This window comes from Pezoporus occidentalis, unplaced genomic scaffold, assembly GCF_034315485.1.
Source record: "Pezoporus occidentalis ecotype Australia unplaced genomic scaffold, CSIRO_AGI_Poc_V1 ctg51, whole genome shotgun sequence".
Classification (NCBI taxonomy): domain Eukaryota; kingdom Metazoa; phylum Chordata; class Aves; order Psittaciformes; family Psittacidae; genus Pezoporus; species Pezoporus occidentalis.
In genome coordinates this window covers 3110943-3136111 of record NW_026915847.1, presented here as the reverse complement: position 1 = coordinate 3136111, position 25169 = coordinate 3110943, and the positions used below count along the sequence as shown (strand labels likewise).

The following is a 25169-nucleotide window of genomic DNA, read 5'->3' as shown; positions in this document are numbered from 1 at the left end:
GCTATGTCCCGCTGTCATTTTGGAAGCTTTGCACCCTGACACACAGCATCCTCATTTCTGCATCAGCCTTGGTTTTTTAAACTTCTAAATCCAGTTCTTGAAATAGTTATGCAAACAATTTTTCTCCATGCCCTGGGGAGAACTAGACCTGGTTCTGTGGGCAAATGGCACAAGAATCTGTTTCCTCTTAGAGGAAAAAGAGCTTTTTAGTCATATGTTTGTCCCCGATGTTTATGGGGAGCTCCACAGAAATCACTGCTGTATAAACGGGAGTATCAGGCATATGACAGGTACAGAGAAATCAAAGATAGGAACTAGTCTTGGACATAGTATCTTGGGACAAACAGTCCTCTTTGCTGCACTGTGCCCACTTGAAGCCTAGGTGTTCTTTATGAGTGCTCAGTGCTAAGGATACTGTACAACAGGTGGGCCCCACAAACCCCTCTCATTGCTTCCCTTAACTTGAAGATCTTGGCTCATGCTGGAGATGTCGGTGCATTCACTATGTAACTGCAAAAGAGAAGTGTCTAAATTCCCCAGAACTGGGTTCCATCCTTGCTCTCTCTGAACCACAAAGCAGGAAAAGCTATGGATCAAATGATACTCTTCAAATTCCCATTATTGCTTGTGTGTTTCTTTTCTCATAATTTTATTTTGTAGGAAATACAGCATTAGCAAAGGAAAAGATCTTTTGATGTTAAAAATCTTGTCTTATAAACAGCTTTAGCTTCTATTTTTGCACCCCACACATAGATGCGCCCACAGGCAGTTCTCTTGAATCCTTATTCCTGAGAGCTCTGTTACCAGCTCTATAAAATGTGTATTTATGGAAAAGATAATCATTCCCCTTCAGCTCCAATCTCTGTTTACATTTGTAATCTGACTCAGCAATCTGCCTGTGTTGAGCAGATCATGTCAATAAGTGAGTTAGTTCTTTAATGCGTATTCTTTCAAACCCTGTAAAAAGTATAAATAAGAATATTTCGAGATTATAGATGACACAGTTTAATACGGGATATTTCCAATGGATAGTTCAGATCTCTCTTCCAACATATTGTATTAAGTACATGAAAACAAATAAACTGAAAGTTTGTTCATCATATGTTGCCATTTTCAATACTGAAAGTGAAAAACCCTAAAGAAGTGGCAACAGGTAAATTAAATCTTTTTTATCAAGTAAAACCCAATTTTCTTATTTTTCTTCCCATTAGCCAAATGCAGATTGCATGGATGATATACCTCCAGACTTGGAAGCATCTATAGGAGGACCACCAACCAACCAGATAACGGGAGCCAGCGATATAACAGTGAACGAGAGCTCTGTAGCCCTGGATCCCCCAGTGCGGACTGTGGGAGTACTACAGGTCATCCAAGATGTAGACTCCTTTCCCCAGGCTGGGGAGGGTAACTTCACAACAAGCAGTAAGTTCCTCTTTCTGGCAGAATTTGCACTGAAATAAATGTTTAGAAACCCAAATCACAAACCCATCTCTAGTGCGGGGAAAGTAGCCTTTGAGGGCTTTTTCACTTGGAGCAGTGGCCTTACTTTAAGACTAGCGGAAATATACAGGGTAAGTAAATTTAAATACCATGTTCTGCTGTACTGCAAACACTTGCAGCCTGTGTGCAACTCAATGTGTTCAATAGCAAACTCTAATTAGAGTCCTCTGCATGGACAAAACAAGTTATTGTAGTCAACACAACACAATATAAACCTATGGTCATCTTCAGATACTTGTTGTATGTTCAGATAGCCCACCATGTATCACCTGTCTTCTGTGTGAAGCAGATTGGTACATGTCCTTTGGCCTGCCTTCTCTCACTGGGCTGCGTGTTACTGTGTGGAAGTTATTCTTACCGGCACATCATAAAATAAATAGTGAACACAGTGATCACTTTTAGTCAAGAAAAAAAGACTGTTTAATTCTGGTTTTGCTGTTCCTTTATCTTCTTCCATCAACAGAAGCTTGTCTGATTATTTGTTTATACTTGAGCTTCTCATTTCAGAAGGACTGATGGTCAGAGTTCCTGTACTTGAAAACCTAAGGGTAGTGAAATAATGCTAACAATTTAGGAAAAAAAAAAAAAGGAGAATTTGGGATGCTTTCAGTGTGTTTCGTTTTCTCTTGTTTAAGGGGCACCGTTTGAACCAGTAACTCAAAATGTCTGCATGACTCTGTTCCTAAAAATTATGTTCTTTCTTGAAAAATCTACTCTGACAGTTTAGAAAGAATGTTGTCAGCTGTTCTGAGTGAGGATTGTGCTAGTCTAAAATTCTTATTTTTACGTAAAATAGCAGATCAGTAGAAAGTAAATTTGTTTGATGCCGGTCAGTGTGTTAGTATTGACAAGGGTATTGTAGAAAATCATCAGATATACTTGAAAGGAGGTAGACAAAAATACAGGTTTGTGTATAGAGTCAGTGTGGGTCCTGGAAAAAATTACATATTTTCAACCATTTCTAGGTAATACTATGGGTCTGGGGAGTGAAAAAGAAGACAAGTAATAATATGATGTGTAAAAGGTAGGAGAGAGAGATGAGGGACCTAGGCTACAGTGGGTTTACATTAGTCTCCTTACTTCATGGAGAGACTTGATAATCACGTTTTTCCTCCTCTTGCAGCCAGTGCCGTGGCAGTGAAAATAGCTTGTGGAAACACTGGACTTGCAACCTTAGCTACAAGTGATGCAGAAGTGGATTTTTAAGTTCTCCCTTTGTGGATTAGGTGCTGGTTTCAGGTTTGGTTCTTTTATGGTCTAAGTCCTGGATCCAGCAAGGGGTGAGCAGGGTTGTAGGCCCATCCATGGTGAGCCCATCAACTGATGACATGCAACTTTCTCAAGCCTCATTGAGTGCTGGCAAGAGCTGTTCAAAATGAGATGTTATTTTGTTCCTTCCAGTAATTGTTTTTAAATTCATTTGAGGCTGATGTAAACCATGAAAGAAAGGTTTTTACTTCATGGTTCCACAGTGTAGCTAAAGAAGAGGCTAGATGCTGGTCTCAGCTGTACCCTCTTAACATTCCTGAAGTGAGCAACTCCTCTTTACACTCACAGCTGCATGCGCATGCTGAGAAGAGCCAGCAGCCTGGTGTGAAGCCCAGCCATAGGGGCAGTCCATGCTTTTCATCCCAGAATTTTGGCACACTGAGAAGCAGTTCTTCTGGTTTGTCATCAGGGGTAGCAATGGTGTGGAGGCAGCCAGGGCACACTAGAGCTCAGTAGCTCTCCAGATACTCCCTTCCCCTGCAGTTTTGTTTCCAGAGTCTGTGGAAGTCCAAACACATTTGTTCTTCGTTTTCCAAGTTGCCAGCTAAGTAACTGGGTCAAAAATTTGCTCTGAGCCAGCAGAGTACTGCAAGGACCTGCAATACTTTGTTTTTCCCCTTACCTTTAATAACATGGGCAATAGATGCTAAGACTGGGCAATCCTGAAGGCTGACAGCAGAGCCCATGGACTAGGAGCTCACACCAAGACCAGGGGTCTGCCTAGGCATATGGGTAATGAGGCAGCAAACCATAGAGCTTCAGGAGAGCCCATCACTTCAAAGAGGCTGGGCATTTGGTCTGGGGAAGGACTGTGAAAAGGGGTTTTCCCTGGTTATTTGAAAAAGAGGGAGATGAGAACAGGGAGGAGAAACTGGGAGATGGCCTGAGCTCAGCGAAGGTTGTGAACCTCATGCCATCACAGGGGTGACTTGTGACACACTGCTAAAAACAGACCTTTCCAGTTGTTTTGTGAGGAAAGAGGAGTCCTGAGGAAAGCTCAAAGTACCTTGGGAGGTTCCAAAACCTGGTGTGTGTCTGCCTATGCTGCACCTGTCACACACCGTCACTCAGAGGACTCTAGTTTTAATGTATGGTTAGCAGTTGTCACTCATCCATTATTGATAGACATGAATCTTAATCTGGTTTTCTCATCTCAGTGAGAGAAATACTTGAATATTAGTGGTGGGTATGCAAGTTTACATGCTGTCATCACCACTCATCACCATATCCAAAGTGGTGCAATTTGCAGTATTTCCCAGAAACAGAGCATTTCGGTCCTTTCTTGCAGCAGAGTTGCAGCAAATAAGATGTCTTTAGTTGAAAGTTAGGGGCCGAGTTCCAGCAGTGATGGGAATTTGTCCCTCCAGCTACCTTATGTGGATTTGAGGGATTCAGACACTCCGAAAGATAGAACTTAGCACCTTAGGCAGCCTGAACTTTTAAGCCAGTGGAAAGGGAACATCAGATAGCAACTCTAGGTTAAATAACCGGTTCATAGCTGTCATATAGATGGGGCTTCATGGGTATTGTGGTACTGTTTATTGTGTTCAGGCACTGCATTTCTCATTTCCAGAATCCTCACAGTTACACAACTGCAGAGCATGCTGAGCGTGCCCTTTCTGTGAACTAGCCTGCCTGGGAATTTGTAGGCGATGACGCTGACTGCTTCTAGGAATCTTTGCTGAAGTTGCTAGGTTCTGGCCTCTTTATATAGCATTAGTGATGGGAGCAGACTCCAAGGCTGACTCTGCACTGGAAGTTTTTCTTCCTCTTGTTATTGAATCTGTGCAGACTACCTCCAATGCAGTCTTGACGTGGCACCCTGTACTCAGCATCCTTCTGTGTTCCTGGCAAAGTTCAGTAGTCCAGAAAGTAAAGGACTCAGCTTCTTCTTTCCACCCCCTTCAACAATACTTTGCTTAATTGTTGCGTCCTCTTTGTTTGCTGATTAATCATTCTGGCATTGTCTTGCTTTGGGTTTAATTTTGTTTTCTGTGTTTCCAGTGAGTATTCAGAGCCAGAAGAGCTCCCACAGTGTGTCTGGAGGGAAGATATTTCCAGAGTACTGTTCACATTGGGTGAAATTCCATCTCCATTGAAATCTGGTGGCAAAGCTCCCACCTACTTCAGTGGGGTCAGATTTTCATTTCTGGAACTTGGCCAGTGCTTTTCTTCTTATTTCTGTGTGTGTGCTCAGCAGACATTTCTTCTACTCTCCCTCCATTTTTCTCCCCATGCTCCTGACTCGATAACGTCCTCCATGGAACCCTGGACAACATAGTGTATTATGAACATCTGGATGGAACTTTGTTTGGGGGCCCATCCCTAGGGTTCCTTGCTAAACCAAATACATTCTGAGTAGAACTGAGCACTTAAAAATGGACCGTCAGTTTCTCTGAGCTGGCTTCTACCAATATCCAAGCCTTCATCAAGTCCCTTGGGCACATCTGCAGCCTGAAGTCTTCAGTATTTAGTCTTAGTGACTACTCTCTGTGGTGGGATTTTGTGCAGGATCCTGGTATAGTATCTTGTAATATGATATTTCTGAAATCAGTTGATGAAAATGGATGGAAAAATTGAAAAACTGGAGTTAGAAAAAAAATGTGTGAAATACATGAAAGTTCATCTCAGCTAAGTTTCCTGCTTTAATCCTATTAGTTTTCAGCTGTCTAGAAGGTATGAAAGACGATAAGCTAAGGATCTTTTCCCACAATAATAGCAATCTGTTGCCTAATATTTAGTAGCGAGTTACACAAAATGCTAACATCTTTAGAAATTTCAGCACAGGTGGAGTTTCCTGCTGTGCAGGTGATGTGAGTGCGAGCTGGTCTTGGCTAAGATCTGAATGTGGAGAAGCTCTAAGCTATACCAGATTTGGAGGAGTGGAAAGGGGATTTGGGATTTCAGGAGGACATTCTTTGCGTCACACTCAGCTGGGATTGAATGATAAGGTTAAGAAAGCTAGTTCGCTGGGAAAGTAGCATCCAGGTATTTTAAAGGTTGTATGGTGACACTTGCAAGGGAAAATGGTTTTCATCTTTAATAGCATCTATGGTTATCCATCTCCCTCAACCTGTGAGGCACTTGCAAATAGATAATGTGCACTGCCTGAGTCTTTGCTCTCTATTGGTGAATACCTCTAGGTTTTCAGTTTAGACAAGCTTTTTTCTTCTCTTCAGTGGGATGTCTCGTCACACTGCATAAGGCCTCAGAAATCCCCCCAGCACTGTCTCTGTGCTTGGAGGAAGATCCATAAATAATTTACTGCAAATATGCACAGGAGTTCCAGTATGAAAACCCACAAACTCTCTCCCAGGGTGCCATGGCACCTGCAAAGTCCACCAAGTTTGGCGGGCTGTGCAACAGTGTGGGCAGTCTACAGAGTACTGGCAGTTCTTTTTCTGTCTCTCATTTTGTTCTTATCATAAAACCCTTTCAACATATAGCTCATCATGACTGTGAGGACACTTTCAAGTCTCTTTGATAGCTCTTCATTAAATCTATTAATACAACTTCTTAAGTAATTGTTATGATCTGCATATGTCTAAAATGTCTTTGTGAAGAATAATCAGCCTTTGGAAGTGGATGAAAGTGCATGGTAAGAATCTGACAGACTGTTGTCTTGCAACCACTTGACTGTTCCTTCTTGCTATTAAAGGCTTTTTTTTAAGCAGAATGTAAAAGAGGAGGAAAAGGTGGAAACACTCCCTAGGCAGTAGTTAATGCAGAAAGTTATTAACACTTGCATTAGCACCTAGTGCAGTCCTGGAGACAAAATACTGATGGGACCTAGTTAAAGATTGAGCAGATTTGGTCCCATGTGCCTGGAGTATGACATAAGTCCTGGTAGCTCTATTAAAAGCCTGTGTAGATGTTGCACTAAATAGTTACCATGGACTGAAAATTCCAGAGAGCTGAGGTCCTAGATTTGTTTTGAGACTCACACCAGTGCCAACATAGCATTGGTGGTTTGACAGACCAGCAGTGGTTTGAAAGAGTCACCAAGTGAAATCTAACTGGCACTAAAAATGTGCTCTGGATTGTTAAATACACCTACAAAGACTCCTGCCTGGCTCTGTGAATGGACAGTGAAGTTTTCCTATTATAAAACTGCTCTCCCTTTCCATGTTAAGATGTGAAATACAAACAAAATGTTTCTGTACAGCAGATTGCAAAAGGGGATGTACAGAAATGCTGTGAAACAGGCAAATTTGAAGTCTAATTCATTAATTCATTTTTATGTTTGTTTTCTGTTTCATGACTGCTGTGTATATTGGCATTAAGTACAGAGCAAGGATGAAAACACTGGTTCCCAAATCTCCCTTCTTCCCTGCAGACCTTCCCTGCAGACACCATGAGCTGTGTCTGTGCCCCAGTCGGGTGGCACAGTAGGTACACATGGGAGTTTGGCCTAATCTGAGGTGCCAAAAAGGCTGCAGATCTTAAGAAACTTGTTTAATAATCAACTAGGGAAAGATTTAGAAGGAAATGTCCTCCTTCAGCAGTGGAAGCTCCATTCAGATGTCTGTCTCTACATAAAAATGCTGTGGTATTTACCAGCTTGTCCCTCTCTGTCCCACAATACTTGTTCCTGTCTCTGTGTTGCATTTCTGTTGTGCAGCTACCTTGTGAGCACAGTCCAGGAGCTAACCAATTTCTTCCTGGTTTGTTTTTCTTACTTGGATCGGTTCCCTGATCCTGAAATAGTTGTGCCAGTACAACAGGAGGAAAGAAATGCAGAGCACAAGAGAAGAGTGGTACATATAAGCCAGATTTTGTAACACTATTGCCAAAAGCAAGCATACTATCGCAGACACAACTAGACCCTATACAGCTGTCTATTTTGCCCAGAAATCAGGATAAACAAATAGGCATGAAGTAAAAGCATGAAGTTTCAAATCTCATTTGAATGCTCATACCTGAGTACACAGGCATTTTATTAATGGTCAGTGAATATGACAGGCATAAGGGATTTATTATCTATGACAATGAAACCTGGTAAGGAAAAGTGCTAGTGTAAAAAGTGTGTGTACTGGGTTTCTGTGGCAAGGTTTTCGTAGCAGGTGGGTTGCAGGGGTGGCTTCTGTGGGAAGCTTCCCCTATGTCCAGTGAAACCCGTGCTGGAGCAAGCAGCTGGCTGGATCTGTGGCCCCATGGAGAGAGGAGCCTCTGCTGGAGCAGGTTTGCTGGCAGGAGCTGTGACCACATGGGGACCCACACTGAAGCAGCCTGTTCCTGAAGGACTGCACCCATGGAAGGGACCCACTCTGGAGCAGTCTGTTCCTGAAGGACTGCACTCATGGAAGGGACCCATGCTGGGGTAGTCTGTTGCTGAGGGACTGCTATGCGAAGCCCATGCTGGAGCAGTTCCTGAAGAACTGGGCCCATGGGAAGGACTCATGTTGGAATAGTTCATGGAGGACTGTCTCCTGTGGGAGGGACTCAATACTGGAGCAGGGAAAGAGTGTGAGGAGTCCTCTCCTGAGGAGGAAAGAATGGCAGAGACAAATGTGGTGAATTGACCACAACCCTCATTCCCTATCCCCCTGTGCTGCTGTGGGGGAGGAGATAGAGAACTCGGGAGTAAAGTTGAGCCTGGGAAGAAGGGAGGGATGGGGGGAAGGTTTGGGTTTGTTTCTTATTACCCTGCCCTAATGAGACATTCCCAAATCGAGTCTCTTGCCCATGATGAAAACTGGCAAGCAATCTCCCTGTCCTTATCTCAATCCATGAGCCTTTCGTGATATTCTCTGTCCCCTGTCCAGCTGAGGGAGCGACAGAGCAGCTTTAGTGAGTACCTGGTGTCCAGCCACGGTCAACCCACTGCACTGTGGTGGCACACAAGCGTGCCTTTTATGTTTATATAAACCAAATTGTTTTGAATGTGCATTGCATCCATGCAAGACAAAAGGGGATTTGAGGACTGGGATCAGGGATAATATAGCTTATATCTTTCTTGATATTTCGCTATCTTCAGCAGACAGCTAGATAAAACATTGAACAAGAAAGCTTTTAAAGCAAAATGGACAAACAATGTAGAGTAAAATACAAATCTGAACTCGGAGAGACTGGATGACTTAATACTCACTGATCTCTGATTTACACTTGAGAATGAAAGCATTGTCTTGCAAGAGATGTTCAGCATCTTGCACACAATCCGCTTGATTGTTTAGGACTCGTGCTCACATCTCTGTGAAGTTTTTATTCTCATCAGTTTTTATACAAAAGCCTCCACTGAAATCATCAGGAAGTGCTCTTTAAGACACAGTCTTCTACTATGGTACTGAATCCTTTTCTGACCAATTCAGGAACAAAGACAAATGGGAGACAAGGGTCCAGCTTGGATCTGCACATGAAACCAAGAATTAACAAGTAAGACTGAGCAACAGCAAGGGATCATTCCAGGGTGAGTCCTGCTGAGTGCTGCTATTATTTCAGACAGATAATCAATGCAAAAATAATGCTCACCTGTACTGCACAGGTCCCAGTGACCCCTGCCAGGGTCAGGCTCTGCTCTACCAGTCCTTATATACACAGACAGTACCAGATAGACCCATTTCTGAAAAATTCACAGGTAAGAGCAGATGATAGCAAACAAATCTAAAACCTTTACTGGGAAAAGAAAAGCAGTGAAAAGGCAGCTGTGCCTATGGGAGAGTAAAAACACAAGTCTGGGATATTGGAGGTGCATAGAAAGTAGTGTAATTTCTGCAGCAGTCACCCTTGATTCTGCTTTGTATTTTGTTCTGTGTTGCTTCATAATGGAGTATACATTTGTCTTGGTGCTCCCACAGTGTCATGGCCACTTTGAAGGTAACTCATGAAGTAAGCCAGGCAAAAGCTCTACCGAATGCCATTTCCAGTCATTGTTATATATGTTTTTCTCTTTACCCATCTAGACTTTGAGTTTCTAAATGTGCAATAGAAATGTTTGCACATGGAAGCAGTCTGGTTTCCCAAAGGATCATGTGCATGCTTACACCTGTACTTCTTGTGTTGTAGCTAGCAGTTCTGATTTCTCAAAAAGCATGAGAGAGTTGCATTTAGAAGCAGATTAAGAAACCTGTGTGCATGTACCTGTATCATGTTTTTTTTTTATGACAGATAAATAGTCGTGGAGGAGATGTTTGGCCCGCAAAAAGTATCCAAAAATGCTCCACTTCAAGTTTTCTTCAAATTCTTGTAGGGAGAGCAGCTCAGATTTCCACAGTTTGTAGTAATTACAATTTCAGCCTAGACAAAAAGGAAATAAATTGGTATTTGCTCATAAAATACCAGCAAGCCCTAGTGTGTTTTTAAACAGCTCTTTCTTTTGCTACTTACCTCCAACTCCAGCAGAAATTAGGGTGCTTCAGAGATCCTTTAGGGTTACCACAGTAAGCAGGTCACTTCACCTAGAAGTGAGAGTTCTCACTAAATCTGTAGTAATTGGTCTTATATCTTTATAGTTCCAGATGTGGGCAATTTTAAGTGAAAATCATGCCTGAAACTCATGCTTTGAAACTGATAGGCCAGATGGGAAAAGTAGCTTTATAGAAAGTATGAATGATCGGAAGAAAAGTAGGTAACAGGTGAAGCCTGACATCTGAGAGGAAATATCCAACTACTGGCATGAGTGTTAGGAGAGGGTTTTCTCCTGACTGTGAGGGATGGGAGAAGCGAATAAGCCCTCACATTTAGGGATGCTGAAAACAGGACCCACACGGTTCTATTCTAGCCCAACTAGATGCCGTGTTTGCCACTCCAATGACAAGGCTGATACCCTGAGGAATATACTCAGGCTGTACTCAACACAGTGTGCAGTAACAACAGAGTTGCAGTAAGTAATATCAGGGCTTCCAAAGAGCCCAGGAGAGAGATGATGAAATACCAACCCAACTTGGCATTTTACTGCAACTATCTTTTGCAAGTGCCAATATCTTTGACTGTTCTTTAACTTATTTTAACATATCTGAGGCACTTGAAGAGTAGCAAAAACATACGATCTGCTATGGCAATAATTAAATCCTATGTTAATACACATATTAATAGTGTTGTAAGACAATGAAAACCCATAGTCCTACAGGAAAAATGCATAGAAAATTTAAAGAACAAAGATACCACTGGCAAAGTCAGCATATGAAGAGCACTTAGCTAGAATATCTTTGTTAAATCAGAGCATCTCAGGGGGAAGGACAGAGCTAGATCACACAAAGGAGGTTTAAAAATACTGCCAGTTTCTTATGCAAGTAATTAAAGTGTTTTTAGCTGCTAATGTGTCTTTGGGAGACAGCCACCAAATGTGGTGTGTCGAGTACATAAACCTTGCTTCAGATTTTGCCCCCATGTGCATGGGGTATTGAATTCAACTAATGTTCCTAAATTTTATTACTTCTTTATAACTGCTTTTTGAAAAGGTAGTGGCACCTGCAAATTGTCTTTCTGTGCGTGAAAAGCTGTCAGTCTGTAAGACCAAAATACTTTCAGAGTAGGAGACTTTAGGAAAGTGACCCTCTGCCGGCCTGCTTTGGGAGATGTAACATGCTCCCAGATGCTGAGTAACCTGCAGCCTAAAGAAACACTTCAAAGGAAACAGTTTTGAAGAAAGGCTATGGTAGAAAGATGATATTTTCAGTTGTTCACCCTCAAAAGTGCCTTGTTAAACTACTGTAATAGCTGCATATTCCACAGGGTGGAATCCTTCAGGTTTTGCCTGGTTATGACTGAAAGATGCAAGTCCACTTCCCTTGTAAAAGCTGAAAATTTACTCTGAATTTATATTCAGCTTCTAAAAGCCTCTTTCCAGTCTAGATAAATAATGTAACAATGTTTTAATCTTTATTTTTCATAAAAGTTCCTGAGGTCTAAACACTCTTGTGGAGCTGCCTGAGAATCTCCTGGAGACTGCCACTTTTCAATGAGAGGAGTTGAAAGAGAAGAACTTGAATGGAAAAAGAAACTTTAACCCTGAAAGTTTTAACTTTTTCAGGGTTAAAACTGAACTTAATGTAACAAAATTTTTACTCTTAACTTTACAGTAGTGTTCCCCAGGGAAATAGTCATGCACCAGTACAAAGTCATTTACATTTCTTGAAGGTACATGATTGGTTTTCAGGTTTTCAGAGACCTTTTGTTATTTTTACCTTTCCAGGTACATACTGGTGCATAGGGCAGTGTATCTTTCTTCTGCCTCTCTGGAGTGTGGAAGCTCAGAACTCAAAAGAAGGTGGAAAGCGAGTATATATTCACTGAAAAGACTGAAACAGATAAAATATTTTAATACAGAAAAACTGTTTAAAAATTTCTCTGTTCCAGTTTGAGTATCACTTGTAGAGCATTAAGGAGGTCTTGATGGGGTGGTCTTCAAGTGACCTAATGAACATATTTTCTAGTAAAATTCCAGCTGCACCACTTAAACTGACCTTTCCACTGGTATGAGAAGAAAGTCTGAAAATGGATCCCTTGGTCTTGGCCTTTCTTATGTTCTTGTGAGTATTTCAGCAAGAGTCCCTGATAAAACAAGTGGATTGAAGGGCATTTTCTATTGCCAAAGTTGTTCACTTGAAACTAGATTGTGACTGCAAGCTTATTTGAAAGGAAATGCTAAACGGCCCTAGATTTATATAGCCTAAGACCAGTTTCTATTGATGTCCCTACTGGCTTTCCTACCAGCGAAATCCAGGCCTTCAAGGGCACTTGGCCAGGGAGAAATTATCCTGGTTGCACTTTAGGCACCTTCAGTGGCCTTTACGAGAGACCAAGTTTCCCCTTTAGTGTTAGCCTTGCTGTTTATTGCCCTGGTTGCCCCTCTCTGAGTTTTAATTGTCACATCCAGCATTTTGTAAACAAGTAAACAGAGATCACTTTTTTGTTCGAACCACAGGCAAGGAAAGCAAAAGGAGCTAGATAAACAAGGAGGGAGCATGTCTGAACTCTTGCTTTAGGCTGGTAAGACAAAACTGTTGGTTTCACATCTCAGGTCAAGGAGTCAGGTCAAATAAAACTCTATGTTCTTTTTCATACAGACTCATTTTGGGCATTACAGGAGACAGGCAGGAAGGAGACAAGGGGTCAGTAGGAGACTTGCATTAAATTAATTTAAAATCTTTAACTCAAAATGCTTGTTAGTTTGGTTTCAGTTTTTGATTATTTTTCCTTCTTTCCATAAGCTATTTTTATAAACGTACTTTTAGACAAATGTAGGAGGCCTGGCCTGGCAGAGCAAAGATTTACTTTTTAATGGGAAAAAAAACAAAAATGTTGAGCTATTGCAGCATTGTCAAAGAAATGTTCCAATTAAAAGGAGATTGGCATCAACTGATTTTAAAATTCTTAAATGAACATAACAAGAGATAAACTATTGACCTTTGTCTTTAGGAATGCTTTTCTCAGTTGTTCTGTACTCTGTGTTTCTCTGTGAATGTGCTCTAATATACACAGCCTAGCTTGTTAGAATTTTATCTGGTGCACTAGCCCTGCTGCTGGAAACAAAAACATTTTGGACATTTCTGTTTGAAGTAGACAGTGGTTCTGTATACGTCCTAGTCATATTTTAATCCTCATTTCATGTGTGTGTGGTGAGTTTTAAAATGTGCCTGTTTTTCTTTTCCATAGAACTGTAGAATCATAGAATAGTTAGGGTTGGAAAGGACCTTAAGATCATCAAGTTCCAACCCCCCCCCCGCATGGGCAGGGACACCTCACACTAAACCATGTCACCCAAGGCTCTATCCAACCTGGCCTTGAGCACTGCCAGGGATGGAGCATTCACAACTTCCCTGGGCAACCCATTCCAGTGCCTCACCATCCTTACAGTAAAGAATTTCTTCCTTATATCCAATCTAAACTTCCCCTGTTTAAGGTTACATCAAAAATATTGTTAAATCCTTTAAGCAAACTGTGGAAGCAGCATAAAGGAGATCCAAAGGACATTTAAGACATTTTTTTTTCCAAAAAGAAAAGGGTTTTATAGTCTCTGTTGGGGTTTTGGTGGGTTTTTTCCTGATTTCTAAACTAATGAAAAGAGCCACGTTACTCATAAAAACAACTATGCATAGACAGATTAAATCAGGTGGTTTTGTTAAGTTTGCAGGAATTCCTGGGAAGTGTTTCTCCTGGAATCTATGGGCTGTTTATGGCTGCGTAGATCTACTTCACCCTTCCTGCTCGTACTCAGTCACAGTTATACAAGATTTACAGATTATACCAGTGCAGACAATGTCATAGCCCACCTGCCAATACATAAATGTAGGCAGCAGTTTGGTCATTCTGCACCCACAGCTTGGCACAAGGCACGTTCAGCTTACAACTGCCCAGGGGCACGCAAGGACCTTCTTGGTACATCAACCATCCAAGCAGTCAGAAGCTCTTATTTTAGGAAGCCTTGAGTACATAAGTTCACATTTGTTTGTGGCCATGGTCAGATTCACTTCTCAATCAGAGAACCAGCCACAACTGTAGGTAGAAAATGCTACTGGTAGCGAAACTGTGGAGTAGACTGCAGGGAAGATCAGGTCTGGAATAATTCCTGTCCAAAACCTGAATAATTACACTGGAATTCAAAACATGTTGCAAGGTTTGGTAGGCTTGATGGGTTTAAGAGAACGGAGCATTAGCGGTGAACTCATCTGTCATCGTAGGATGTAAAAAAACATTTAAATCTCTGTAGGTTGGTGGTGCATGAAGAGTTCTTTTGAAAACTTTTAGCTTTTAACTGACATCCAGCTGCGGTTCTGCACTGGCAAAGAGATGAGCTAAGTAGCTGGGGAGCTGGTGCAGTGAATGGTGCTAATTGCTAGCAAATCTGAAAGGGATTATACTGTGCAGCCTACAATAGTGGAGAGTAGACTCAACTACCCAGGACATCGCTTCCAGTGCAAGTCTCCTAAGGCTTAGTCTTTAAATAAAGGGAAATACTCCATGTGTTAAAGAAATTGTTCCACGGAAGCTATTTTGAAGCATGGTTTTTGCACTATCTATCTGCCCTTTCTGGCTGTTGTTTTAAAACAACATCTTCACTTAGATTTCAGAGAAGATGAAAAATCTGAAAACAATGAAGCATTTCAGGTTGCTTATTTTAAAGGAGATATTTATGGTGGCTCCAGCAGTTGGTAGTGGCTCATCTTGAGTTTGCCAGTGCTCAGCAAAGGTCAGGGCTGTCGTCTCTGGGTGTGTATGAGGAGGGATCGGACACAAGTACCTACCAGGAGTGCATCTGAACACAGGGCACTAGAAATGAAGTGTACAGTGTTTTCAACACTGCACAGTTGAGGCTCCATGATTCTGCTTTTTGGTTGTTGATTTGGTTTGGGTTTAGTTTGGATTTTTTTGTTACAAGAGATTTTTCTGCAGATGAATTGCACTTTAATCAATTCTTATCACAAGAAAATAGATAAGCCATGGCCTATGACAAAATATATAATTAAGCTGTCCAATTCATATCAGGGTAGACAGTTCTTTGAAATTCAGTAATATATTTTCTTTGGGTTGATGTGCTGTTTCTCTCATGTATTCTCTGTTTTTATGGACTTGTGACAATTGAGCTTTAACCTAAGCAGGGTACTTCAGTCAGATGTCTCCAGTTTTGGGGGGGCATGTAACTGACAGTCCTGTAGAAGCGTAAGCATGGGACGGGAGACTAGAAATGGTCAAATCCTACAAGTCCACATGTGGCTGGTGAGAGGACACAGTGATTTCAGTGCAAGGTGTCAGAGGGGAGAAGAAAGTGTGACACGCAGTGTTATGGTCTCTGCACACATCTGTTGTTTGTGAGCACCCCTGGGCTGCACGGAGGATGCTGAAGCAGTGTGGGTGGGTGACCCACCGAATGCCAAGCTAATGTGCCCAGGCTTGGCAGGCAGTGTTACCACAGCTGTGCCCTGCTTCAGGCACTGGAGCTGTTGCTGCAGCAGTGCTAGGCCTGTTCCCAGTCATGTTGTTTCCTTGTATTGAACAAACAGGAAGACTGTTTTCCCCTTAAGGTAAAAGTTACACTGTTAAAAGTTGCATTTTGCTAGTGGTAGCCGTTGAAATGACATACAGGATTCGTGGGTTGCACCACCACCACTGTGGGATTTTTCTCTTTCGGCTTTATTGCTGTGTGCAGTTTTTTCATGCCTAATGAGAAGACATCCCTGGGGGAAATATTTATTATGGACATTTCTAATGGAATTAAATTTCAGCCAAGCATCACCAATGTGCATGGTAAGGACAGGGTTCCTGGTGACATCCACAAAATTCAAGACCCCAGGAAGTCCTGGGCTAATGACTTGCTCCTTTATCCTGGACATGTCCTGGAGATCTCAGGTGGAGCCCACTGTTAGCAGCATTGGAAAGCAAGGCAGGACTGTGTGTGAAAAACAGGAAGAGAAGATATTCATGTACTTCAGTCATTCCGCCACTGCTGAGCTTTTCAGCCACCTCCTTGTATGTTTTCTCAGTAGATCCTCTAATATATGCAGGCATTTTTGTGACATCTTTCCACAAGGATGTTTGTCATAACTGCTGTTGAAAGTTCAGTATATGGCTCCTCAGTACTGTGCTTTGCTAGTGGCTTAGGGTTTTGGAGAGTCTGTGCAGTAAAACATATTTGAAGAGACAGATATGAAAATCATGCTCATGCTGCCATGACAGACAAACTCAGCCAGACTAACATGAGCTTTTCCAACACCCTCATTCAGAAATTAATGGGAGTTTTCTTTAAAGCAAGCTGTTGTTTTCTGTTACAGCTGTGTGCATGCTTGTGATTGAGGAAGCAGTGCATAGTGATTAGGCAGAAATGTTTTTCTTCCTTCTTGTCACAGCAGCCTACGTTTCACATCACGTTCCCAGAATTAATTGCCCCCATGCAGATTCTCGCTGGCTAGTAGCCACCTTGTACATGAGCTGAAGTAGGAGTGAGAGGCCCTGGAAGAAAAGCTGCCATAATCTGAGATCTCTTACAACAGCCTAGTCAGACCTTGCTCTGCAGGTCCACTTTCACGTCCTAGTCTTGTGTGCCTTTGGTGGATTGCTCATGCAAGCACCAAACACCCCTTCTTTCCCTCCCTTGAGTGCCAAAGGTGGCATTCCCACTTCCCAGGAGAGCTGTGATCCTGGGTGCCTCTGCAGGATCCAGCTGTGCCGAAGCTGTTAGGCAGAGATCAAAGCAATGGGATGCCATTTTCCCCAGGCCCTGATGTGTGCCTGCAAACCCTGCTGAAATTCAGCCACCACCCAGCCATGGGTGCTCTGGGATGGGCTCTTTGGTGGGAAGTGAGGGTGCTCCTGGGCTGAGTGTCCCTTTGCACATTCCTACAGGCCAGGAGCAGGGTGCAAAGCAGCAGGGCAGAGCAGAACTGCTGTGCAGGTGGGGTCAGTAGGACTGTGCAGTCCTGAGAAGGAGTGATCTCAAGTGGCTTTGTGCATCTGTTTCTGCCATGGAGTCATAGAATCATAGAATAGTTAGGGCTGGAAAGGACCTTAAGATCATCTAGTTCCAACCCGCTTGCGGCACAATGAGACCTGAGAACAAGGTTTTGGAAACCACTGGCATAAATTGAGTCTTCTGGTTCAATATTGTATCATGCTTAGGGGTGTTGTGATACCTCTCCAGTGTGACTGCTCTGAGGGATTTGTGTGGTCTTGGCCAGTACATGTCTAAATCACGCCATGAAAAGATGTTTCTTCCTTATGTTCCTTCAGAACAGAACTGAAGTTTCTCTTACCATTACACTCTCATTCAATCCAGTGCATTGTGTGCCTGAGTCAGCCTGTAATTTCCTTCTCCTTTCAGGCTTGCAGGAAGCAGATCATGCTGCTGACACAGGTTTTTGTGATATAAGTAAGAAAGCTCAGTCACAATAGCAGTCACCAGGATAGCCCATGGAACCTGAGGTGCACACAATTAAATTATGTGATTATACTTTTTTGATGTAGAAGGCTCGTTATTATGAGAGCCTACCAGTAGGCCAGATAGCATATAACACATGCTAGCACATACAGCATTTAACTCTACTTTTGTCACATACCTGCTATCCCTTCAGGTTTTTAAATAGCTGGCAGCATGATTAAAGATGTTTGCTCACTGCTCAAGGGGTGTATGTCTCTCCACACTTGTCACCCTTGCTACAGGAATAATCCTTGCTATATCCCTTGCACACCATTAACATGACCAAATAGGATTATTTTTAGATATATCACTTGCTGCTATTTGTTTTGCAGTAACACCAATGAGTCCTGGTCATTCAGCAGCTGCTAAGAAAACCAAGTAAAAAGCAGTCCCTGTGCCACACCTGACATTTTAGGTCATGGTACTGCAGGGACAGCTTGCAGATGTCGAATGCAAGGGGGGAACCCTTCCTTTCTCTCTTTCTGTATGCTTCTTTCCTAGAGGTGACTGCAGTGCTTGCCTTGTGATGGAGCCAACCTCTTCAGCTGCTAGCCTAGTAAAAAATGTTTCCAAAGGAGTTTGCAGACATTGCTTTAAATGGAGTCAGCTCCCTGGCCAGTCAAGGGAATAGCAGAGCTGACCAAGGATGGGTGGTCAGAGGGTGAGCTAGGGCAGGGGAGTTGGAGTTCCACTTCTTGGCTCTGTCATGCTGCTGGTACACGGAACTCCAGCTAAGTCAGAAACTTGCTCTGCATACAAAGAAATTAAATGGAAGAATAGTAGAAATGATCAGAGAATGATACCTGCGCATGAAGTGTTTATAGCAGTGCTTGGGACTGCATGATAGTAGTGATTTTAGCTCAGTCTGGGCCTAAGAGACTTTTTTGGAGTGAATTTGGTGGAAAGCTGAATTAGACTTTTTTAACATGAAATGGAAAACTTAATATTTCTTAGGATTCTCGGAGTGGTTTAGGAGCTAGCAGGATGTTACAAAAAGTAGCTGAACTCTTTTTTGGAATTAAAAATTTCAGAATTAAATATCTTTGACAATTTAATGTATTGCCAAAAGTAGCTGAGGTAGCTGAGAATCAAAACTGTTACGTAGTTACAGCCCCATGCTTCAGTATTTTTGAATTTTTCCCTTTTTATGGGAGATGTCATTTTCTGATTTTCAATCAAATACATGAATAATTTTGCATGTTCTAAATAACAGCCATTTCTAACAGGCTGTAGCATGAAATGCAGTTCTGAAACTTCCTGTGGGCATAAGAAAGAAGGTGTTGTCCTGACCAGAGGTATATCTGGTGCAGTATTTAGGCACTGAGGATGGCCAGTGGTGAATGATAAGGAGGGTGTGCACTTCTCTGGAAGGGGACAGTGCGACGACTTACAGGGGGAAAGGAAAAGTACCTTTGCAAAGGTTTAAGAGGCTGGATGCTGTCTTGTGAGAGAAGTAGGATGCTTCTTGTCTGACAGTGGAAGAAAATACTTTGAATAACACCAGACATTTAGATAAACTGTGAAGGGACGTTGAATGTGGAGATTACCTGATAGGAGAGCATAGAGGTCAGTGCAAGAGACCTTAGTGTGATGACTCCATTCACTGTTCAGGCAATATTTCAGATTATATTTTGATGGAGTTTCCAATAGGAAAAAGGAAAGACAGGTCATGGGAAGAGAAAATTATATTGCAGCACTATGGCACAGAATGAGTTTCCCTTCTGTGGAATAGGCAGGAATGTGATAAGCATGACCCATAAGAGTAAGGAGAAAGAGGAAAGTGTACTGAAAGCAAAAATACTAGGTTTTCTTGTGTTGTATTTGGCAGAGGCATATTCATTGTGTCACAGAGAGGGTCGGCAGCACCCCACTAAGACAGCTGATCAAGAGTTCCCCAAACATCAGCCAGCCTTTCATAGAGAGAAGGCCTCCAAAGTGTTGACTCCTAAAATAATGTTAATACATGCAGTGAATTTCAAAGGCCATGTGTTCTGACTTGTGGACAAAATCTCAAGGAGCTAGTGTATGCTCACTAAAGATGTATATACAAATATATGTGTGTAAAAATATATATTAAAAAGATAGATATAAAATGAATAAAAATGCTTTGCTTTTACAGCCAGTCAGGTCTAACTGTCTCCATTGAATAACATGTGGTATGTGTTCTTCCCCTTTTTTACTCAGTTTTCTGCAGATGTGTTTGCTATCTGCTCCATGTGTTTTATATCTTATGTCCTTATTTCAACAGATTTTTTTTCCCCCTTTCTTTTTGGATAAAGCATTTGGGTGCTGATACTTTTCTGTGCTGTTAATGAAAATGAGTGTATTGTCTTGCCAAAACACAAAATGTCTTCTCAGGTAACTGGTGTTAAAGTTTATTGCTTAAAAGAACATGTTCCAAATTTAGGCTTCAGAAAATTGGTTGTATTACTAATAATTTCCCTTTCATTTTTTGATGGTTGACTTTAGATACTAGGATATGATTTCCAGAAGTGCTGCATAATTACAGCTGTAACTGAAGTAGTAGAAGATATTCTTGAGGCATAAAATGTGTAACTGAAAAATCAGGTGTATGGTGTCTTAACTGGGCACCCAGAATTGGTGAAGAGTCATGACTCTCCGTCTCAGTAGCTCATGTCTAGGATGATGATGATAATGTTGCCCCTTTGCTCTGCAGGATATTTGAAGTCAGGGAGCTATGTCTTTGGCTGTTTGCGTTAAGAGATGCTGTATGTTCTCCCAAAACATATATCCTAATAAAGATAAAAGTAAGAAAGTTTGTTGCCTTTTCACTCAATCAGAATTACGAAACAGGTTTTCTTTGGGAAGGATTCCAGTGGTTTATGTCATATCCAGACCCATCTGTCAAGTCTCTCAACCGCTGAGGGTTTGATAGTCAAACACATTTTTGAAATGTTGTCTTGAATGAATCCTGCCAGGTCATGGCATTTGGTTCTTCCTGGTGTGTTGATGTTTGGATATTCTGTACCTCAGGCATCATCTGCTTTATCCCCTGAATGGAGCCCTGTTGCCATTAGTACATTCACAGAGCTCTGGCTTGTTATTTATGAAAAAGACTCTAACCTTTTCTTCCAAAAGCAGTTACCACGCTTAACTGCTTTTCCCTTTGCTGCTCAGATAAGTCTCTTGCTGATGCTAGGGAACAGCAATAAAATATTTCCCCAGTTCTGTGTTCTTGATTGTAGCCAGCCAGACTTCATCCATTTTATTAGTCTCTGTGGACTAAGTAAAAAGGACCATGTTAGTAACAGGCTTTTTATAACCCTTTCTCCTCAGACATATTCCCAGTGCTTATTTTGCATTGGAGATTTTATAGGCATTTTTTTCCATGTGTCTTATTTCAGTTATTTTGTTAGTGTACTTATTGCCTGTTCTAAAGTGTTAACGATTATCAAGATGATATGGAAGGAATTTGGGACTTCCTTATAAAATGATCCAGTAAAAAGTATTGGATGATTAATTTGAGGATAATTTTAAGAATCAGTAGTGTTTTTAAAGAAGAGGGTCAGCGATCAAGTACTATTATGGGAGGAGTTGCCATTCAAGGTACTAACTTCATAGGACCATGCTCCTCTGCTTGGACTATAAGCAGCAAAGTGATGCTGTAGCAAGGCTGCAAGAGGAGGGAGCAATAAACTCTGTAGTGGTAGAGTGCATTCTTGGGCAGACAAAACTAAAATAGAGGGCTCTAGAAATGTCTATCTCTCCTGGTCATAAATCAAAGATGATGAATAGTGTTCTGGTTGTTCTGATACTGGAAGCAAAATCAGAATTACATTGCGTTGTCAGTTCCTTGAGGCTTCATGCTGAGCAGAATCCATTTTGATGAAGGTCCCATTTAAATGCCTCTAATGACCTTGGATATGTTTTCTTCTCAGGTCCTCAGCTCCAGGAGATGGTCACATTTCTGTTTTTTTTCTGGAACAAAGTGCTTCAAGACACGTTTTATTGGGGGCAATGTTTGTTTAGTAGAAGGGAGCTACAGACTGGAGTAAGGTTCATGCTAACACATAAATTTGAGATACTGGTCTAGACATGAGAGCATACCTGTCACCAGGGGTTTTATGTTTTGGCTTAGTTCTATCTTCAGAAAATGAAGAGTTCTGAAGTAAGGCATATTTCATAGAACTGAGAATGTGAAATGAATAGCAAAATCTAGAATGTAAAATAAATAGCAAAATGAAGTTTTGCTGTATATTTATTGTCAGAATGAGGTTTTAGACACAGTCCCTTTGTCTGCTGTACAATTTCTGCCAGCTAAGGATGGGATAAGAGCTGATAAATTTTTCACAGCATTTCATTAGTTGAAGAAATCAATAATTTCTCATTTCTCCTTAAATGGGCATCCACCATCAAGAATGGAAGATCTGTGCAAAACAAGACTTGTCCCTTGTGCTAAATGCTCAACTTTATAGCTATACAAATAGGTTACACCTGAGTCAGTAGCATGGTAGTAGCTTTTTCTTACTCTCTGATTCCTGTGACTGTCATAAAATGAAGAAAACCATTAGCAGCTGCACAGCTCTGTGCAGCAGTTCAGCTGTGTGTGGAGCAGGACTGAGTATGCTGAATTAGTTCACAGAGAGCTGATAACAAATGAGGGAAGGGAGACTGCCTCCCAGTTGAATAGTTTATTGCCGTGGCCTGTGTTTTTAATCTCAAGAATAGGAGATTGCTGGTTTTAGTTACACTTTCAGTAGATGAATTACACACTGGTGGCAGCTCTTATTTGACATGTAATAATCGATACTTCTCTGCTTACCCACAAATGAGCAGCAGAGAGCTACCTAATGGTCCAGAGAAGGAAAAAAGTCTGTCATCTTAAACAAATCTTATATGCATTCAATGAAGCCTTTGCTGTATAACATTTTAATGTATTCTTGTTTTTCTGATGACTTTGTGGATGCAAATTGCTTGTAGACCTTTTAGCCCAAACATGAGGGTCTGCAGCTTTTACAGCTCCATGAGCCTGGGTGAAATCTCAGCCTCTGGGGCAAGCAGGACCAATTTCAGGAGAGCCCCATGGCACTGCCCCTGTCCTAGGGACATCAGAGCATAGCGTCAGATGTGGCCTTCCTGGGGAGGAGCACACCGATAAGCCACCATGAGTGCGAAACCCACCACAGTTTCATCAGCTTGTGCCTTATCTTTGACTGGGTCATTACAAGTATCTCTCATTGTGGCCATGCCTGTGTGCTTGCCTACACATGGCAGATTAATGTCTTTGTAAATGCACTTTTCACTGACTGTTGAATGCTTAGGTCCCTCCCAAGGCTCTCGCAAGCAGTATTGAATTCTTGGAAACTCATCGTCTTGACCTTTTTCTTTTGGAATATTTATTAGTGTGCAATAGCTACAGACTTACTCAAAGTGTTAGGAGTAGCAGCAAAAGTTGATAACTATGACTAGTGTGCAGTCTTACTGGTTTTAAAGCACCAGAATAACTAGCTGTCTTCATCCTTGTTTGACTGCAATTATACTCAGATATAAACATCACTTAATGAACCTTGCAGCAAGTAGGGGCTGAACCACTGTTATGTAGGGCAGTTCCATATCTATGTGGCAATGTTCTTCCTGTGTTAGCATAATTAAATCTAAATATTGGCTACAGAGGGAGTTTGTTTTATTGCACCTCTCAGCTGAATGTGTGTCAGGGAATATGAGTGAGTGGAAAATGTTTGGAAGTAGGCAGCGTGCTGTGGTGTATTGCGTTTCACTGACATGAGAGGAATGTGGCAGGGAGGTCTACAGTTGCCTGCTGTAGGCACTAGCACTCAGGCTGAAAAGCAGCTTGGGATGTGCCTTTTGCTTCATTAAGCAAAAGGCCTTATGCCTGTGGCATGAAGTGCTATAAAGCACAGTGTGGAACTATTATAGTGTATATTGTTAGACAGGATTGCCAATCTCAAACATGTGAAATTATAAATCAGATATTTTACAGCATAAAATCTGTCTAGAAATTAGGGATATGTGGCTTTTTAAATTCTTCTTTCCTTTTTATTTTGTACAATTCATTTATTTTTAAGTGAAAGCTGAGATCTTCACTGACAGTTGAGATCCTCACCTGGCTTCAGGGCTTCAAGAACACCAGATCTCAAAAAAAACTTGCAAAAAAGGTCATAAAAGTTCTTAGCAGTGAGTCAGACATCTGTAGAAGCTGTGTGACTGTAGAAGCTTTGTCACTGTAAATAGGATCTAAAAACCAGGGATGCAAAATGCAGGGTAAGCTCCTGGCACTGGCAGTTTAGTTGAGGTTTGCTTACCTTTAACAAATGTCACTAGCTGTGCTCGCTCACATAATTGAACAGCTGGCAAAAAACAAACCAACCACCAAAATATAGAAAGCGTGTGTTTGGGAGGGAAACCACGTGAGGCAGTTTATAGCCCTTGCAGCCAGTTACCTATGGCTGATCCGTGTCTGCTGTATCTTCTGCAGCATCCCAGAGCTTCATCCTGTGCATGTTGAGGTCAGTAGCAGGACTCCTGTAATGCTTAGGGATGCATTAATTTCCTTATCTTGTCTCATCTTCCAGGCTGCAGCTTTGGGATTTTGAACCACTGCACTGTTAGCAAGCAAGGAAGGTGGATCATTCATGTTTCTAGGCACTTGCACAGCACTGAAAAAACAATACCAAGGGAGAAGCACAGGCATTTTTAGGATCCTTTGTTCACTGTTCCTACTGACCTGCACTTCAGTCCCAAGGAAGATAAACTACAGAGCTGACACTTTGGAAATACTAAGATCCAATAATTAATAACCATGTAGGATTTTTAATTCAAAACTCAAGTTTGTTGGTTTGGAAGGCGGGTGCTCCTGTGCATAGGTTAGGTAGTTGGTAGGTGAGCTGTAAATCTGCTGCTGTTCTCTCTGCCTCTCTTGAACTCAGCTGAGATCGTTTTTGGCTGTGCAACCCCAGAGGAAACAACACTCTTGAAATAACATTTCAGCACCATAAACACATCTCTATTTGATGCTCTGACATTTGGTGTTGGCAGCTCAGCCTGTCTCTTCAGTACGTGTGTGGCTGCCACCATTCAGCCAGTCCTTCTTTCCTGCACAGGTAGCTCAGATGAAAATCACCTTTCTCTCAAGAGTTCTCCAGGCAGCAGTTTAACATGGCTAAGCCTCAGGAACTCTGTCATGCAAATATAAACTTGCTCTTAGGTCAACATTTAAAGCATTGTTTTCATTGTTTTTAAGAATCCTATTAGTTACAGAGGAATGATAAATAATCCAGTAGTCTGGAACCACATGGTTCTGGCTCAGGGAGCTGTTACCACTACAGATTATGCTTTAGGTCTTGGAGGTGTGCTTTTGTACTCTTGGATCTAGCAGTTCACCTAATGGTTCAGTGTAATTCAAACCCACTGAAGTCTGCAGGAGATACCAGCGCATACTTCCCCCACCTCCAGTGGAAGCATTTATAGTCAGAAGCAATGCTTTGAAATGTTTTACTGCTGTCATATTGATAAGGAGAAAAAAAATATACAGATATAAAGAGGTTGTGTGCATTAATTATTTATCTTGTAA

General features: G+C 41.7%; 1 protein-coding gene across 2 annotated transcripts in view; it reads left to right on the top strand.

Moving 5' to 3' along the window:
* The window catches only part of RNF150 (ring finger protein 150), a 141627-nt gene that overhangs the window by 88646 nt on the left and 27812 nt on the right, over nucleotides 1-25169 (top strand). For both annotated transcript variants that reach the window (XM_062637252.1, XM_062637253.1), the window contains exon 6: nucleotides 1212-1422. In XM_062637252.1, coding sequence (XP_062493236.1) covers nucleotides 1212-1422 — 211 coding nt within the window. The remainder of the gene's footprint in view (nucleotides 1-1211; nucleotides 1423-25169) is intronic.